The sequence below is a fragment of the Papilio polytes genome, unplaced genomic scaffold (genome assembly GCF_000836215.1).
Source record: "Papilio polytes unplaced genomic scaffold, Ppol_1.0 DF821733.1, whole genome shotgun sequence".
In the NCBI taxonomy this organism is placed as follows: Eukaryota; Metazoa; Arthropoda; class Insecta; order Lepidoptera; family Papilionidae; genus Papilio; species Papilio polytes.
The window spans coordinates 961,725-981,981 of record NW_013527471.1 but is presented as its reverse complement, the minus strand read 5'-3'; the positions used below and the strand labels follow the sequence as shown (position 1 = coordinate 981,981).

Here is a 20,257-nt window from a genome sequence, read left to right as displayed (position 1 = left end):
CTGATACAAAGCACATTCAAGCAAAAAAAGAGACATTTCAAACATCAGATAAAGTTGTCTATGGAGCAACTTGATTCAGCCCAATGTGCGCTGCCTCTATACATCCGCATTTGCAGATGCGTTGCCTACCCTTAATTGACGGAGGAGACGCACATAAAGAGGACATTTCCCCTTCCCTTTAGGTTTAGCCTTAATCGACAATAACAGTCAAATATTTGAACATTTACGCAACAGCGTCTTAAGTGATAAGACCATGATTCAAATTTAATTCCATTAAAAAATCGTAATTGAGAGGCTGTTTGCTTAAAATTCATTGCATTATTCCGTAAAATCCCATGTCTTTCGACGAAATAACGTTATTATTTTAGGAATTCTATCCCGTGGTCTTATATCTTGTCCGAGTAAAGTATTCGCAAACAATGTGGGGAGCCCTATTCGTTTGCATTTTTATTCCATAACTAGGAGATTCAATATCCCATAGCCGAGGGGTCCGGCCCTCTCTCGTATGTATCGAAATATTTCTCTTAAATATACTATATACTAGGTAACTTAATTAACGGCATACTTAGCCAAAAATACAGTAAATGTCGGTATCTATACTATTATAATAAAGCGTAAACACACACTTCTTTGTTGCCTAACATGTCAGCAATTACAGCATATTTTTGAATAGTTCTTTTTTTATGAAAAGCCCTACACACGTCATGCTTTAGGCTATATATTTTCACGCCATTAAGCTTAGGGGGTAAATATTTTGGATGAAAATCCTAATGTGGGAAAGAGACCATAAGTTGCTGCCAACATAAAGAAAGCAATTGTCATTTGTGCGTTTGAATTTTGACATTTCATGCGAATGAAGCCGCGCTGGAACAGCTAGTCATATCTACTAATATTATAAATGCGAAAGTTTAGATGGATGGATGTTTGTTAGAGTTTGCAGCCTAAACGGCTAAACGGATTTCGATGAAATTTGGCACAGACGTAGAGGATAGTCTGGATGAACACGTAGGCTACTCACTTTTGTTTTTTTTAATCACACGCTGACGGAGTCGGGGGCGTAAGCTAGTAATATTATAAAGAGGAAAGATTTGTGTTTTTGTATAGAAATAACTCAAAAACTACTGTGCCGATTTTAAAAATTCTTTCACCATTAAAAAGCTACGTTATCACTAAGTAAGATAGGCTTTTTTTTAATTACACGTAGTCAAAGTCACGGGCATTAGCTTGTAGGTTACAATTTAAGTTTTATTCCTGGAAAAATTCGTTATTTTATTTGGACTCTCTATTTAATCGGACATTTCTTTAAAAACCTAAAACATCCACTAAATGGTAGTGAAAATAGTCTATTTTTAATTAAATAAATTATATCAATATATTGCATATATTTTTAAGATATATCTGTAAAGAAAAAGATAAGATCATAGTTTAAAAAATGCCCACAAAAAATTTGCACGAACCAGTTAAGGATGTCCCAAAGGAGACAAGGGCGTAGGGTTTATGTCACGTAATAAATCAACCGGCGTTACGCTGCTCGGTGGCAGCCCTACAGCTGCGGGAGGGGGCGAGGTGTCAGCGCGGGCGGCGGGAGGGGGGGCACTTTGCGGCAGGACCAAACGACCGACTGATTAATGCGCACCAAGAGCACTAGGGAAGGGGTATTTTTGGTAGTTTTATTTCGATATATTTTTGACGTATTTTAGTTTTTACTTTGAAAAGTAAAGACTTGATATAATACTTTATGGCATTCAAGGTGTAGTAATTTAAACAAATCAGGTAAAAAAAGGGTTTAATTTAAACATTAAATTATATCTGTATTTCTATATACGGGGACTTCACTCCGGTAAGAAATCCGATTTAAATGATAACTAAATCGCTTAAACCACAAAACTATATGCAGTCACAACGAAAAAAATATACAAATAAACCATTTCTATCTATTGTCACAAACAAAAATAATAATAAAAATTAAAACTGTCGATATCTTTCACTAATTCATATTGAGCGTTACATCTCTAAAGCGTGCTCCCGGCAGCGGAAAACGTGTGATCGGTCGACACGAGGCGGCCGGCGCTCACTGCTCACTGACGATGTAAAGCTTGGAGCACACCGCGAACTTAGCGATATAAATTATTTATATCAAAAATATTTTCTTTGCACATTTTGAGGTTAAAGTATGATAATATAATCTTGTAGTAATCAACAAATAATATTGTTATCATTACGCGAAGTGTAACTTTTGCGGTTTTCAAATTTTGAGCACAATTGAGGAGGTCTTTGTATAATTTATGTAGGGCATCTTAAAAGTAATAATAATTATTCACGCACAATATCTTTTTTTATCTGTAAGTACGAATAAAAAATTGTATGTTACAATTTGTGTGATTTAATATTGTCGTTAGTTGTGTGTGTCCACCCTTAGCGACAGGGTCGGCAGTAAAAATCGATACGCTCCTGTCAATCGGTACTCAATGTGACCTGTTTTTGTCGATACTTATGTACACAGTCTGTAATCCTCACTAGTTACACCTTGATTGTGCGGATAATGTCAAAATGTGACAAACAGAAAACAACAGGAGTAGTATAGAGAATGAGTGGAATAATCAAAAGATTTTAAAACTGCAGAATTTCTTTCACGCAAGTTTCTGACCTCAAAAACATTTCATTCCTGTATGTACTATCATACTTAATATTATAAATACGAAAATTTGGATGGATGGATGTTTGTTAGAGTTTGTAGCCTAAACGGCTGAACGGATTTCGGTGAAATTTGGTATAGATGTAAAGCATAGTCTAGAAGGACACATAGGCTACTCACTTTTGTTTATAATTCCACACAGACGGAGTCCCGGGCGACAGCTAGTCACTTGATAAAACCGGTTCAACCGTACTCCCGGCCGGATATACCCGGCCGTTCAATTGGCCCTTTTCGCGACATCCGGACCCGCCCGGGTGCGGCCGCGCGTGTCGCATCACAAAGGAAACGGGAACCCGCACTTCCATCCCCCTTCTACCCTCACATCTCAAAGAATCAAAGAGAAAAACTGCGTACTATTTTGTATGAATAAATTTTATCTTCTAAATCTAGAATAAGTCTAGAAGTAACTAGTGGTCTAGATTATAATAGGTGGTGTATTAATTAAAAAAAAAGAATATCTTTAGGAGAAAATCAATCCACGCACAATACGCATACCAGGAGTTCATAACTCATACAGAGTTATGTGTAGGTTAGCGTATCTTCACTATACCGTATTGGGCAGGTGATAGCGCCACCTGTTGCCGAGTTATCGCAGATCGGTGCCCGAATTTACGGCCAATTGCGTCACCAATGCCGTGCCAAACATACTTAATGCTACGAGGGCGGAATTATTGTAGAGCAGTAGACAGTGCAGTATTGCTATTGTGAAACACTGTTCTACCTTACTGTGTGAATTTTGTCGATTATTATATACGTTAACTGTGTATCGTTAGCGACACTTACCTAGTATCGTTCGTTTAATCACTTTCTTAAGGATGACAAAGAATAAAAAGCAAACAGAGGTTTTAGACTGTGATGATATCACAGATAACATCAACGCTGGTCGATATCTGACGCAATTTTAGTTCTGTTAGTCTGTTCGCGGTCCGGGTTCTGTTAATTACTACGAGCGATAGCACATAATAATGAAGTAGTTTATAAGAAATTTATCATCTATAACACATATCGTTAAGAAGAGAGTAAACGAAGCAAAGACTGTCGATGGAACATATTTAAATCTAAAATAAGTTGAGTATTTAGTAAATTACAATTTTAATTAAAAACTTATACTGAACATATTACGAAGAGTACGCACATACAATGTAAATTAACATACAAAGTACAATGTAAACCAACGCCATCTATTATCAGTTATACAATTACCATTAAAACAGGCGATCTGAAAAGTTTACTAAAACAAAAAAAACTGCTAAATGGAACATTTGGCAACCCTAGTGTCGGCGGCTGGCGCGGTCGCAACCGTGTAATCGCTGGGGCCATTAGACAGCCGTCCCGCCGCGCCCTCACCGGACCTCCCCAGGACGCCCCTTGACGCCCCATGACGCCCCCTGGACGCCCCGGGACGCCGACCGCATGTCCGCTCTCTTCGAGATAACCATCGCCGTTGATACCGCTATTTCGTCGCGTTCGCACTCTCCTGTATTTTATGCCCCTTCTAATGTTGGTTTTCTTATTTTTACTTGTAATTTCCATAACAGATTTTGTAAGCCTGAAGTAAATCTGACTATTGAGATTTTAAAAGGAAGATTCGCATACTTAAGATTTCTTAATTAAAAATATATATCAATAACATTGAACAAAATTTACATATTTTTTTACATTGAATATGTCTTATTTTGTTAGAGTTCATGATCATCATGATATATCAACTCCAATCAATCTTAAACTTTGATCTAATTTTGATCTTTATTTCATCGTATATCTTGCCAAGAACCAAGTAGCGACATCTATTGTCAAAAGGCGATAAATCATTTTAATCTTGAAAGTCAATTGGCAACCCTAGCTGGTGAGGCGACAGGCGACGTAATTACTTTGTCCCGGAGTCGGAGTCGCAGGTAATTAGGGTCGCCGGGACTAGCGTCGGCTAATTGCTGTCCGCGACCGAATTTATGAGTCTAATTACGGGATCTGAAGCTACGGGCCGCGCGAGGAATGTTATAATCTGTTGGAGATCGAATAGTTTTAGCAAAGATGTCGTCGCAACCCTAAGGAAATTAATTAATTTAAGTTGATAATGATAATGCTTAAAGCCAAGCAACAAATTACTAGTAATTTAGTATTTTTATAGATTGATTTTTATAAGCATTGACAAGACAACAAACATTCAGTTAAAATTTACTGTGGTTAGAAAATCTAGGAGTAAAAAATCCATAATTTATTTATTTATGTTATGCAAAAATTGCTAAAGTAAGCTAAAAGAAAAAAATCCTTAAACCAATTACAGTTTAGTTATTGTAATATTTTTTTTTGAAAACGCATTTTAGGTCTAGGACTTTCATTTTTGTGCTTATTATATTACTGTTTGCATAATAGCGCCATCTATCGATGGATAGCAGTAACAAGATTCAACTTGAAATAAGACAACAGATGGCAGCACTTTTGATTTTATGAACCAGGAAAGTTAACATAAAATTTTTATTTGTTTCAGAATGCTCCAAGTCAAGAACCCGTTTATAGAAAAGTTGCAATAGTAGAAAATTTCTTCGATATCATTTATACGGTACACGTTGAGTTGGAAGGCAGGCCTGGGAAACATGCGGGTCAAAAAAGAACTTACAGAACGGTGAGTTGAACTATTTTTGTTTACGCCATCTAGTTAGAAAATAGGACAACATTTTCTGATGAGATTTTCTCGAAGCAAATTGGATAGTTACATACTGATTTTATAGATGGCGCTGTCTCAAGTTAGGATGTAATTGTATGTAGTTTTTTCATAGAAGTGAGGATGTTTACTTAAAATTTAATGTTTTAGACATTTTTAAAACATTTGAGTATACCTTTGTCTTCTGGGACTAAGATTTAAACTATAAGATTTATCTACAAACTTAATATTATTAAATTTTCAAGTTACTTTCCTTGTATTGTTTTATTGGTGTCACTGTTTTTTGTTTTTAGTATATGAAAATGATTGAATGATTTTCTCTTTCTTTCCTTTGATAGGAGATATTTTCTTCCACAGATTACGGAGACATACGCGTTCCTTCCCCGTGAAGCAGTGACCAGGTTCCTGACGGGATGTGCGGAGTGCGCGCGGCGCCCACGCAGTGCATCCCCTCCCCCGTTGCCTACACCCTCCCCTTCCCCCACCAGGCATCCCCCCTACCTGCCGTTCCTCCCGCACTGTGCGACTGATTACACCAGGAATTGGGAATCAGAAATCGACGCAGCCCACTCCAACTATCCTTACGAACCGAAATTCGATTACACAGAACTCCAACCGTTAAAGAAAGTCGACAGCCCTAAGCCAACAGACACGGAAGACCAGGAACCAACTTATATCGAACTTACCTCAAAAAAGGTGAACGCTTTCGATTCAACTCCCTTACTAAACAGAAGTACGTCAGTCGAACCCGCGTTTAGAGAAGAACAGCCAGTTCGCACCGACCCTGAGATAGACAAAGACGAGAATAGTTTAATCGATGTAGAAGATGTCAAAGTCGTTGATAGTCCACCACTATTACTGCTAGAGGAAAAGCAAGAAACAGAACAGGAAGTTACTGAAGATGACAAAGAAAGTACTAAGACGACAGAAAACGTAGAAGTGACTGAACCGAAAGTCGAAGTTAAGAAAGAGAAGAAATATAATCCGCTAGATGTCGCTAATTTGACTTCGAAAGACCCTCCGAAGTCGAGATCTCCGCCTCGGAAGAAATTACTGCCTACAAGTGTAGAGTGTACGAACTCTTATGGGAGATATCCTCGGCCGTGGCGACCTGATGGTGGTTTATACTATGCAGGCGAGGACGTCGATTACAGCGTGCCTATTACCACAGCCTACCTCAAGCATATGCGGAGTATGGCGTATCAAGATAGTTTGGATGGAGAATCAAAGGTAAGTTGGTGGTAATTTTAAAGCTTTATCATTATTTTCTGTAATTACATTATACTGACTTTCGACCGCGACTCCGTTCGCGTGGAATTTAAGAAAACAAAAAAAGCCTATGACCTTCCAGACTAAGCTATATCTACGCTTTAAAAGAGATCCGTACAGTCGTTTAGGCTACAAACTTCAACAAACATCCATCTAAACATTCGCATTTATAACATTAGTAAGATTTCTTACGCGTTAGAGACAATCGAGGGCAGTAAAAAAATACCGTAAAAGTAAGAAATAACTGCAAACTTTAGTAAAATATTTACTATTCATTGCTAGTACAGATTCGTTCTAATATAAACTTACACACAGAATCTCATACTAAGACATATTTCAATCGATATAAGTGTTTAACTTGTTACCGACAGCGCGGCAGCCAAAAATACAAAACACTTATTATTAAACAAACATATCTTTATTAACTTATTTACACAAATATACAAAAACTTAAAACTCGAAATTCTGTCAATCACATCTTGACTTCTTCTTTTTATATATATTCTTTTATAAACGATTATTGCCTTGGTGGCCAGTATGCAACCTCTTTGGCTGTATAAATACTGCTTGTCAGCCAAAGAGGTTGTATTTTGCACTCAACAATAAGAATAGTACATGTTTACGATTTTCATTGTGTTTTCGTTGAAATAATTTAGAATTATCATTTTTGCGTTAACCTAAACCACTAACCCACCGCTTTCAAACTTGTACAAAAACACAAAGCGAGTTTGCGGTACACTTATGTTATATAAAATTTCCCTTTTGATTTTAACAAATATGTGGATACGAAAAATGTTCGGGGCTTTGAAACAGTAATATAGATATAATACCATTTAAAGTTAGTTTACTGACGATCTATGTGAACAAATATATTATTACTCGCGATTTCACCTAAAAAATATATCCTATGTTGTTCATAGATAAATTATCTTTTTAACGGTGAAAGAATTTTTAAAATAGGCCCAATTGTTTTTGAGTTATTTCAATACATACAAAAATACATATCTTTCCACTTCATAATATTTGTAAGATATCTATACTATTATAATAAAGTGTAAACACACACTTCTTTGTTGCCTAAGATGTCAGCAATTATAGCATATTTTTGAATAACTCTTTTTTTAATAAAAAGCCCTACATTTACGTCACGCTTTAGGCTATTTATTTTGACGCCATTCAACTTAGGGGGGTAAATATTTTGGATAAAAACCCTAATGTGGGTAAGAGACCATAAATTGCTGCCAACATCAAGGAAGCAAGATTGCCAAGGTTTGTCTTGTCATGTCATTTTGACATTTGCTATTGACAATTTGACAAATGTAAACAATAATATAAAATTGATGAAGCCGCACGGAAACAGCTAGTGATTTAAGTTTTTTGTACATAAAAATTAATGCGGCAAGATAGGAGAGATTAATTACGAGTGGACGAAGTCGCAGGCAACAGCTAGATACTATAATATTTTCGAGTAGAAATCTCTGTTTAATACTGAGTGAATGTGTGCGGGTTTTATGAGCTATTGGCCGCTAGAGTGCGCTGTAAGACCGCTCGCATCGAATGCCGAATTATTGGTTTGGAGGATCGAAATTTATTAGCTGCCAGAATCTTTTAGCGAATTTACTATAAGCCTTGTTTGTAAATTGTATTCAATTATTTGAAATAATAAGAGAACAATGTTTACAGATGTTAACATAGTTTTTGGTAATGAAAATAGACATCTAAATAAAGTATTTACTAAGCGAATTTCGATGATTTAAAGGTAGCTTATAATACCTTCTTAAAACATAATTAAGTAAGTTGTAATTATTCTTAAAGCTTATATTTTAAAAAATATTTATTTACTACTTTTTACTTATATGGAGGTGCACTATTCAATTTTTAGTTGTGCAACTAAACAGTTGAATTGACTGCGAAACAATCGACAATCGTACAGTTGTGCGATAGTTTAGTCCAAGGCGCACTTAAGTAACGTATATGTGCTGACAACGTGGTATTAGGAGCGCAGGATTTATAGATGATATGTGATCACCTGACATGTGACCTCGTAATGGCCGCGATTGATTCAGACGAATGTCCGACTCAAAGGACCAGAATGTAACGCCATAATCGGGCGCCGCATCTTTTCTAACTCATTTTTCTCGCTCGGGGCGATGTTGGGGGGTGGAGGGTGTAAGGGTGGTGAGGGTGCGGGTTTCATCAGCCTCGGGGGGCGTCACGGCATTAGACAAGACACAAAAACGATGCCCGACAGAGAAGTGGGCAAGTACACTTTCTGATGATGGCTTTTTTTTGACGTGTGCGATTTCTTGTCTAAAGGACCTTTTCTTATTACTTGTAATTTTTGTTTTTGTGTTTAAATCTTTCGTGTCTTGTATAAACTTATTAGCTTTTTTAGGACTTTTAAACATGGCATAATACAATAGAATCTATATATCGTTAAATTTATTTTGTTAGCATAGGTTTAAAAACTTAACATTTTAGATTTTCATAACCTATACAACTAAATTAGGACAATTAGTACAATTAAATTAATTATATATCTTTTTTATTTTATTCACAACATAACTAAATATTTAAACATTATAAAAATAAAAATAAATAAAATTAAATTAAATAAAATTAAATTAAATGAAATTAATTCGTCACAAAATTTCATTTGCGACTTTCTTCATGTCGAGTGTACCGAAGGGTCAGTTGTAGACCGTCCGTAAGAGGGTAGCGTCCCTACGACCCCCGAAACCTACCCCCTGCGCCGCGACTTGTAAGATTGATTGGGGCTCCTTCAGTCCATTCCCACCCCTTGCGGGATTCGACCCTCGCACCCCCCTTTTTTTCTCAGATACTAAATACAGGGATATAGTTTGACTGAATGAGGTATTCTAGTAAATAGGTGTATTTTGTTCATATAAGAACAGCTGAGAAATTCTTACTAACATAAATGCAAAATTACAGATGGAGGGTTTGTTAGAGTTTGTAGCCTAAACTGCTGAACGCATCTCGATGTGTCATAGATGTAGAGGATAGTCTGGAAGAATGCACAGACTACTTACTTTTTTTTAATTCCACGCGGACGGAGTCGCAAGCAAAAGCTAGTTTTAACTATAACATACAAGTCATCATAATACAAATTACTAGCGGTTTCACACGTCTTTGTACGCGTGTAATTTAAAAGAATGCATAGTAAATACATCCTATGTCACTCAGTTATAATGTAGTTTTCTAATGATAAAAAAATATTTATAATTGGTCTAATATATTTTGAGTTTATTCGTTACAAAAAAACAAATAACTACATCCATATATAAAATATTACAAACACTATACTGTTTAAAACATCTCTTTTCTGTTTTCATGTTTCAAAAGTTATTTTTTTACATTTTTGTCTACAATAACAAATGTCAAAGAACTTCAAATATCAGATTAATATCTCTAAATAGTTGTTTATATCGTATCTAGATATAACTAGAGCTGCGGCAACCCCCTTTTTTCCCGTACTGTTAATATCAAGCTATTTAATTCGTGCGCAGTTGTGGCGTGCGACCGCCTTTATGTCGCAGATTACTTCTGTTTTGACGACAAATGTCTACAAATATCTGTTAATATCAAAGAGATTCAAAAATATATAATTGACACTTCACTTGAAACATTTTACAACCTCACTAGCGCTACCTGGTGACCGATAGTCAAAATCACAAAACAAACAATTGATTCAAACATTGAGAAGCGTCTTAGCGTGTCAATTAAGATATAACCGTACAAAGAAATTACCTAAAAAATGTTGTTCCCTACGTCTAGTGTCTGTTTAATGTATTCTTCTTATTCTTTTGGTATTGACGAGGAAATCTTCTAAAGATAACTTCTGGGGGAAAGCAGATGTGGGATTTGATCCACGAAATCGTCAGTGTCCATCAAGTGACAGACGTAGGTTCCGGGATCTTCAAGAAACAAAGGAACTTTCGACACTTATAATTATCAAGTGAGAGAGAACTCTCCTTGTGTCTACGCAGTGTTATGACAACAAACACTATTAGAAAAATCTATTACTCTATACTAAATTTTGCAATCAGACTATCTTATTTAATACTAGCTGTTCCCATGCGGCTTCATCCGCATGAAATTATGAACATTTTATTTTATTGTTAACATTTATCAAATTATCAATAGCAAATGTCAAAATGACATGACATGTGAAACCTGGGCAATATTTCTTTCTTAATGTTGGCAGCAACTTATGGTCTCTTTCCCACATTAGGATTTTTATCCAAAATATTTACCCTTAAGTTTAATGGCGTGATAATATATAGCCTAAAGCGTGACGCAAGTGTATAGCTTTTTATAAAAAAAAGGATTATTCAAAAATATGCTGTAATTGCTGACATCTTAGGCAACAAAGAAGTGTGTGTTTACGCTTTATTATATGAAGTAGAATAGAAAGATAGTCTGGAAGAACACATAGGCTTCTCTTGTTTTCTTAATTCAACGCACACGGAGTCGCAGAAAGCTTGTACTATATAACTCTTTGAGTAATTGAGAATAAAAATATATCTATGTACCTGTTTTTAAGTGTTTAAGAAAATCTTTTCCAGTCGAAATACTTTGTTTACATTTGCCAGTCGGCATCTGTGACCTTGAAACATGACAATTAACTCGACTTCCCCTACAACAAATCGATTCTCAGTTTTAATAACACGAGGGTTGCTTCAATAGGGGTTGATTTTGGATGCGTTTACATCCAATTGATAAATTAATTATTGGTTAGTTAGTTCTTAATTGTTTTTTAAACAATTTTCGATAGACGTCCGCTCGGAGATAAAAAAATCAAAATTGTGACTATGTGTCCTCCAGACTTACAATTTACAACCCGAGATAAGGCTACAAACAAACATCTATCCATCTAAACTTTCCCATTTATAATAGTAAGATTGTGTTGTTCTTTCCCTGTCGAAAGGTCAGTAAGAGAGAATTTTTTTACTTTTGCAGTTGTTTTTGTCAGTACAAGATTGTTTTTTTTTAATGTTTTTATAGCGATATGAAAGAATTGTGCTCTATACTTTGATATTCCTTTTCTTATTTCGTCCTCCGCATTTCAAGGAACGTTCGAGCGTCGGCGAAGAAAAAAAAGAAAAAAAGAAAGATTTCAAAAATGTTTATACCTCCAGAGCCACGCAGCGTTCGCTTGAAAAGCACGCGGCGAAAACAACCTCCTTTCCTCCCTAACGCAAGCTGGGTAACATTATTTTCGGTCGGGTAAATTCTGTTTTTGCGTTGCGTGCAGACACCTCGGGGTTTAGGTACCAGGCGCTAATAAAGGCGTGGAGGTGGGCGTCCCCTCGTCTCCTAGTACTCGTTGTGAATTTACTGCGGCGCCCTACTGGCGGCCGTGCTACTAATTCCGTTAAAATTCTCAGCGCGCTATGCTCGCCTGGTAGCGGTGAGCGACACCGGGGTGGCGTGTTACCCCTTAAGATAAGGGTGTGTTAGTAAAGCGGATAATATCCGTCGAGGTGCGGTTTGATCTCAAACTTTTGTAATTATTTTGAGTTAGGCACTGTGTGGTACACGGTATTTGCTATTTTACAATATTGTGTAGGTTGACCCTTAATTTATAGATATACTCGTACGTGACAAATGAAGACTCAAGTATTATAAAATAAAATATATCGATTTTAGAAATCATGCAATATTTAAATAAAAATAAATAAATAAACTTGTATAACTTCAAATATTAATTCAAAAATGTACAACATAAAACAAAATTAAAAGTAAAAATCCGCTCCGCTACCTTTAATGTAACCGCAGTCTTATCACACATTACTAACTAGTTCTGCCTCCTGTCAGGTCTCGCGCCTTAACTAGAATTTGCGCTTCGCCTTGGCCTCGATATCTATTTAAATGCACTTCATTAGATCGGGTTTTAATTATCTTTACTGTATTTCGACTGCCGAGACTTGTATTTATTGCCGTCTCTTTTCTTTTCAAAGGGAATGTGCGGGACGAATGTCAAATCCGTCAACATGTCACAATGTGAATACGAAATTCCTTAGAATAGTAATTATTACTCGACTGACAAACAGTAATGTTTCGAGCGTATGTAAGTTTGTTTTTATGTATGTATCTTTCACACGCGACTCCGTTAGCATGGTATTAAAAAACAAAAGTGAGTGGCCTATGTGTTCTTCCAGACTATCCTCTACATCTACGCCAAATTTCATCATGATCCGTTCAGCCGTTTAGGTTACAAACTCTAACAAACCATCCATTTAAACATTCGCATTTATAATATTAGTATGGTTAAATTATTATTTAGTTCCTTGTGTGAAAACTATATAAAAAACTGTACAAACCCTATCGTGATATGGTCTCCCTACGTGAGCGATTTTCTTCGGATTTACGTCGCGTTCCGAGCTAAGGATTTAGATGCCTTTTTACGTTCACTCAGCACGAAACAGGTCGAATGTAAATTTTAATAAAGAACTGAATTATAAAAAAAAAATACAGATTGCTACAAATGGTAAACGCAACTATTTTATGATTACACAAGTGGTAGCCCGCGGTACCGTCTGCGTGGAATTAAAAAAAAAAACAAAAGTATCCTATGTATTCTTTCAGACTGTCCTCCACATCTATGCCAAATTTAATCGAGATCCGTTCAGTAGTTTAGGCTACAAACTTTAACAAACATCTATCTAAACTTTTGCATTTATAACATTACTAGATTTGGGCCGCGACTCCGTCCGCGTGTAATTAAAAAAACAAATATGAGTAGCCTATGTGTTCTTCCAGACTATCCTGTACATTTATGAGAAATTTCATCAAGATCCGTTCAGCAGTTTAGGCTACAAACTCTAACAAACATCCATCCATCCAAACTTTCGCATTTATAACATTAGTAAGATTGTCAATTTTCAAAAAGACCTAACTATAAAATCTTGTAACACATGTATGAAAGTGACTAAGGGTTACCCTTAGTGACCACTTAATAACTATAACTATAATAGTTAAGCGTATATAATTTATTTTATTTGTCAATCGATCAGTACCACAGGGAGTCTCCGGGAGCGGCCCTCATTAGGGTCTCTTCCCGGCGTCGAGGGCACCCTCTGGTGCGGACAATGGCATCCCTCCAAGATCCTTTACTACTGAATATGTTACATTCACACAAATATATGTTGCTCGCAACTTCGCCCACGTGAACTAAATGCAGCCTATGTTACTCATTAATAACGTAGCTTTTTAATGGTAAAAGAATTTTTGAAATCGGCCCAGTAGTTTTAGAGTCATTTCAAAAATACAAGAATACAAATCTTGCCTCTTTATAATATTAGTACAGATAGATATCAAGAATAAAGATTTATCTTGGTGTAGTTGCGGATAAACTCAGAAACTACTGGACTACATATCCCAGAGTTGCATAGGTTATGTTTAATTATATTAAATGTTCGAAATAATTTTATCTACCCGTGTGAAGCAGAGGGAAATCGCTGTTCTATTTAATATCGTAAAATTGTATTTCATTTAGCTATGAAGTAGCATGTGACATCTAAAAATCCAGTATCTACGTCGATACTTACAGATTTAGGATAGGCTGGATTTTCGGGTAACGAACGAAATAGAACGAGTTCCTACCAATAATATAAGTGCGGGTAAATCATTACGCGAACTCAAAGAGTAACGAATGCAATTGGATACGGCAAAGGGTAACATCAAAAAACCCATAATTTTTTTTATTTTAAAATGCATTGATTTTTTATCTGACGCTATTTTCCAACGTGTCAATGTCATTTAATTACAAATGAAAAAAAAACCTGTAACGTCTTTTTAAACTCCTTTAAGCTATGTTCTCCTAGTACCCATCCGCGCTCATTTACTCCTGGTAACTTATAACGCCCTGGTACCGGGTTCGCCAGCTTGCACTTGCAACCCCATAATCTCTACTTCGTCGCCGACACCTTTAGCAGTATCCCGACTTATGCTGTCTTGGTACTTGTGATACCTAGTTGTTAAGGAATGTTAAGTTTTTTTATTTATTCATAAAATTAATATTAATTAATTAATTAATATGATTTAATTGTATGCATAATTAATTTGATAATTACTCGATTAATTATTCTGTAATTAATATAGAGGAATCACCATCTGATTTGTTTTCTTTAAAAAGAATAATTATTACATTACTACTTAAGAAATAAAATATTACAATAGATAGTTTTAGAGATATGATATATTTGGTGTTCCCTGTACGAACCTCAAATAATCGTTTGTTGTTACTCCTAATAATAAACCGCATACGGCTGGCACAAGTTTCGGCCACATACAATTTAAGAACACAAACATCTTTAGAGTTGTTTGCATTTATATGAATAAAATAAAAAAGTTTTAATTTTTAATATTCATGAATAAATAGAAATCAATCAGAAAAAAAATGCTCTTTTCTTTAAGATACTAGCTTTCGCCCGCGACTCCGTCGGCGTTAAATTAAAAAAAATAAAAGTGAGTAGCCTATCATATATGTTTTTCCAGACAATCATCTACATCTATACCACATTTCATCAAAATCCGTTCAGCCGTTTAGACTACAAACTCTAACAAACATTCATCCATCTAAATATTCGTATTTTTAATATTAGTAAGATAAGATTCAATACATATTAGCATACTTTCTGTAGAAAATGTTTCAGTGACTATTACGCAATAAATCTTTACGCGATAAACTTTTAGGACGTCCTTAAATCCATGTGAATGTTATAACACATAAAATCCTTTATCTCTGAGTGCCCACTCCAAAGTTTTCTCTGTTCGGTCTCCTAGTTTGATAGACGCGGTGAAACTTTTTCTAGGGGTCCGGGCGCCCCCTACGGCCGAGGGTAACAGGGAGGGGGAGGGATAGAGGGTTACTATTAAATAATCATTTCGGACCCGCTGTAGGTGTGCCCTGACTACTCGGACGAATTAGTACTTTCCATGCTTTATGTTTCCCTGGTGCTGTTTTAAATTTTATTGCATCGGATATATGGAACAATGGTTTTAATTAACCTGCCAGTATTTAGTTGATTTTAATTCTAAATTTTTATATCATCAAAAACAATACGTTTAGTAGTTTCGCTTATAATACGAAATGTCACACTTACAAGAAACACTAATTAGAGTAAATTTCATAAACAGATTTAGAGAGCATAAACGTCTAAATAAGCTTTTATTAACAATCCAATCACTCCCACACGTTGGATACGAGGGTTTCAGGGCCCTCCCTCGCCCGCACCCCTAGGGTACGAAGGGGGGCGAAACCTCTTAATTATTGTCACATATGAATTATTTTGATATCGAAGCTTGAGTCGACCTCTAACACACTCGTTACAGCGTCTCTATGGATTTCTTTTCCGACAATTGCCGTTATCGCTAACATTTTATGCCTCCCTGGTAGTTGAAAGGTAGCATGTAAAGAGTACATTTCTTTTCTCCATAGATTTTTATTTTATTAAATAAGGTTTTTACCATCTTCTGTTATTATTTTATTTTCTATTAGAGCGCGCGCACACCTTTGACTAATCTGTCGCATAACAGTTTAATCACGCTTTGATTCCTGAGCTCATATGGAGGAGGAGGAGGAGGAGCTACTCGATTTTTAGTTGTGCAACTAAACAGTTGAATTATCTGTGAAACAATCGACAATCGTACAACAGTTGTGCGATAGTTTATCCAAAGATGTGCGTACGCTTTAAAAAATAAATATTTTTTGATAAAAGTTGGGCTTACTTCATTTCCTGAGATTCAAATTCCTGAGATGCAAGTAATTTTCTATTTTTAGTTTAATTGTAAAAATACTTTGATATATCTAAAAGATATATTAACTTGTAGCATCCGTGAATTTCTTTTTTTGTTAGCAAAATGGCGTAGTAATAATTTTTTTTTTTCAATTTGGATGAACTTGCATTGAATCTCTGGTTACACTTATTTAGCGTATTCCAATCTGTCTACTTAAAAACATGGCAATTTTCAACCTGTGCTGTTATTCCGAGTTCCAGGCACAGGCGGCTGGCATTAAGGTAGTGTCTTTAGCGACTCCCAGAGGCCGCTCTGCGTCATAGTGGCAACTTTAATTTTCCAAATTCACCTGTCGTTTATGTAATTCCCTCCTCCCCGGCATACATGTAGCACCCCCTGGCGTCGGGGGTGTTTAGCGTAAGGCCGGGGTGGCGGAGCGACGCTCACGAAAAGGAAAGGGTGGCTCCTATGAGCAATTTTTTTTCTGATTTTTTCCCCTCCGTCCCTTTTTTTCCCCGATAATACCCTAATGGTCGCTCGCTTCCTTTTCGGCGGATTTCGCAGGCAAAGATCGAGACGAGAATTTTTTTATTCGTTGCCAGTAAATCGTCCATTTAACAGAGAAATAAAATAAAAAATCTGCCGTAAGGTTGATGACAATCTGGACACCTTTGAGAATAAAGAATACGTCCATACTTAGTAATGGGTCGTTGATATATTTACTTAGCGCGCGTTAAGTCATAATTGTTATTTGGAATTATGTTACAAATATTAAACTAGTTTACTTGTGCTAAAATAATATATTTGAGCAATAGAATAACTAAGCGTGTAGAAAAGATATCTTCTTACTAATATTAAATGCAAAGTTTAGATGGATGGATGTTTACCTCTCTGAAAGACATGTAATATAGTCTGATTTGTAATTCCAAAAGCTAGTTGTTTTAATGTTTTGTAGCTTTTCTCTGAAACTTGATCCCTGAAACTTCAATAAAATGGCACGTTGAAGTCTTTTTCACGCGTTAAAAATACACCGATATTCTAAAGATATTTTTAAACTGGAATCGCTTTTCGTTAGAGCATAGTTTTTTTTTATTCCACCTTCGATAAATTTAGCTGCTCTGCATAATGCACGTTAAAAAAGTGTACAGGGGTAGTTTGAAAATGGAGAAAAATCGGGGAAAAATGTTCGCCCCCACGTCGGGGATCTTTGGGCACCACCTACCAGGGTAGCAGGGGCGCGTAGGAGGTCCGTTGCTAAGATTAATACGGTGCTAGCCGCCCGCCCGACGCCGCGGCTTTCATTAAAAATGGGAACCGTGATGCGTCGACTTGTTTATGAATTGTATAACATTGATATACTATTGATATAATTAAACAAATAACAAAGAAAATTACATTAAGACTTTATCAGCTTATCACTTCATTAAAACAACCTGCCCTTGTTCTGACGGAGGGTCGGCACAGTACGTGCTCCATGCATCTCTATCAGCTGTCATATCTGATATTAATATGACATAAATGAGTAAATAAATAAATAAAATGAATCTTCCTAAAATTCTTTCACACAATCCAAACTTTCTTCAACCTTTCTCTACCTTTGTACCTACCCAATTTTTTTATATTATCTGTTGCTCGTGATTTCGCCCGCGTGGAATTAAAAAAATAATAAAAAATTTAGCCTATTTTACTTGTGTGTGAATTTTTAAAATCGGCCCAGTAGTTTTTAAGTTATTTCAATACATACAAAAATACAAATCTTTCCTCTTTATAGATTTATGAGCAAAGGTTTTAATATCTAAAACTTATGAATTACTTCTTCTTTCTTAGTACTTAGTGCTATTATTTGTGGATGATTTAAGTTCGTTAAGTCTATTTATGCAAGATAATTTTTTCTAATTTTTTTGGGCGCGAACGAACAAAGGGTCGGTTGAAAATGTACAAAATTCGAACAGGGTTTTTTCTATGTTACGCGGTTGTTTTTTTACTAACTATGTGTTACAAAAAGTAATCTAACATGACATTAGTAGTTTAAATATTAAACTAGAATTAAATTATAAAGCGATTTCAATGCAGTATTCCAGAGTCCATCAGATAACAACTAGCAAAGAAAAAAACTATATACTTGTAGCGAAAAAATATAAAAAACTCTAAGCCATACCAAGGCAACATGAGTGTGCAAGCGATTTGCTTTTTTTCTAACCCAACGGTGAAGTTATTATTTCTTAGTAGGAACCCCCTTATGACCCCTGGTGTGCAACTACTGAGCTGGCTCTTTGCAGGCACCCCCTGCACTGCACCCCCGTACCCACTGTACCCCCTGCTCGCTTACGCTTTTAAACCTCAAGCGTCCAAGTACGGGGAATATGAAATTTTCGAAATGATAGAGCCGGTAAATAATAACTGCCAGCCGGGCACTCCGGCCGCTAGAGTACCGTCCGCAAAACAGATCGTAATTTTGTTTTACAATTAAATTTTTAGCGTTTTATTTTTAAAGATTTTAATGTAATTCGAGGGATGGATAGGTAGTAATGAGATAAACGCCTCGTATTCTTTATATTAAAAATAAAATTGTAAAATTAAACATGATGATTGTGTTCCTGTTAGTTCGGGCCAAATAAACATAGAGATTTAAAAAACATATTACGCTATCTATTGACAGCTTCGAAACTATACGTTGATATAGTTAATTGTATTTAATTTACTTGTCAATAGGTGTCATTTAACAATATTCTAATGTTGAAATTTTATTTTGTAGCACTATTTAGTTTATTTCCTAACAAAAGAACGAGCTTATTGTAATTTTGTAAAATTTCAATACGCGGTCACGAAGTGACGTACTAAACTTGACAACCGATATTACCTGTCTGAGAAATTACCGGTGAAAAAATGTTGTTCACTATGTCAAGTCTTTGTATTTCGTAAATGTCTGCAAATAAACTAACATTATATAATTATTATTATTTTACTAAAAAAAATATAAATGAGGATTGTTTTTGCTATCGGTACCAGTTGCCACAGCGGGGTTCGTGTGTCTACTTCCACATTACCCACTCGCCACGCGAGGCCCCCTTCCCGAGCCCTCCGCCCCGCGCCCCTCGCACGCTTTTTATTCCTTCATGCCGACCAAAGTAATCAATTTGAGACTTAATTAATTAAGAAAAAGCTTTTTAGTATTTGGCACCTTGCCTGGTAACTATCGCACTCATAGAAACTCTCCCTTAGTGAAGATTTAGTTCATCGTAGTAACTAAGGGGGAAAAAATTATGTCAGGAAACTTATCTTTCTTACTTTATTATGTTTTAACGTGGTTTCAGAAAGAATTAAAACTTAATTGCGAATTAAGGACAATTAGACATTCTAGTAAAAGTAGTAAGAAAAAAACTAAAACTCGGGCATGCTAGTTATGGTTATATGACCCAGTTTCTCTCGCAATGGTCTTTTCGGGGTAACAATACTTTTTTCCTTTAGTTTTCGGTATCGCTGTTATCTAGTTAGTCCGGGTCGACGAGGGTACGAAGGGTCCGGCAAGTACCAGGGGCACATAGGTCAGTAGGAGGTCTGCCCCCACCGCTTTTATAAATGTTCACGTATTGCGTGTGAAATATAGTAACCAATTAGGTTATGTTATCCTGGTAGTAATGTTTTCGTAAAACTTCACTTGTAATTTAAGTTGAACTTAACTTAACAATTCGTTAATTTTTAGTTCTTTCTCAAATACTTGTTTATCAGATGATGTTCCTAGATTATTAATATTAATGTATAATTAAATAGCTTTCGCCTGCGACTCTGTCCGAGTACAATTAAAAAAAAACAAAAGCAAGTAACTTACGTGTTCTTCCAGGCTATCTCCTCTTTCTGTATCCCAAAAT

At 35.9% G+C, this 20,257-nt stretch overlaps 1 protein-coding gene across 3 annotated transcripts in view; it reads left to right on the top strand.

Annotated features, from left to right (window-relative positions):
• Nucleotides 1–20,257, top strand: part of LOC106108280 (nucleolar protein 4-like) — a 111,173-nt gene that overhangs the window by 53,605 nt on the left and 37,311 nt on the right. For all 3 annotated transcript variants that reach the window (XM_013289399.1, XM_013289398.1, XM_013289397.1), the window contains exons 3-4: nucleotides 5,184–5,318; nucleotides 5,715–6,587. In XM_013289399.1, the coding sequence (XP_013144853.1) occupies nucleotides 5,184–5,318; nucleotides 5,715–6,587 (1,008 nt within the window). The remainder of the gene's footprint in view (nucleotides 1–5,183; nucleotides 5,319–5,714; nucleotides 6,588–20,257) is intronic.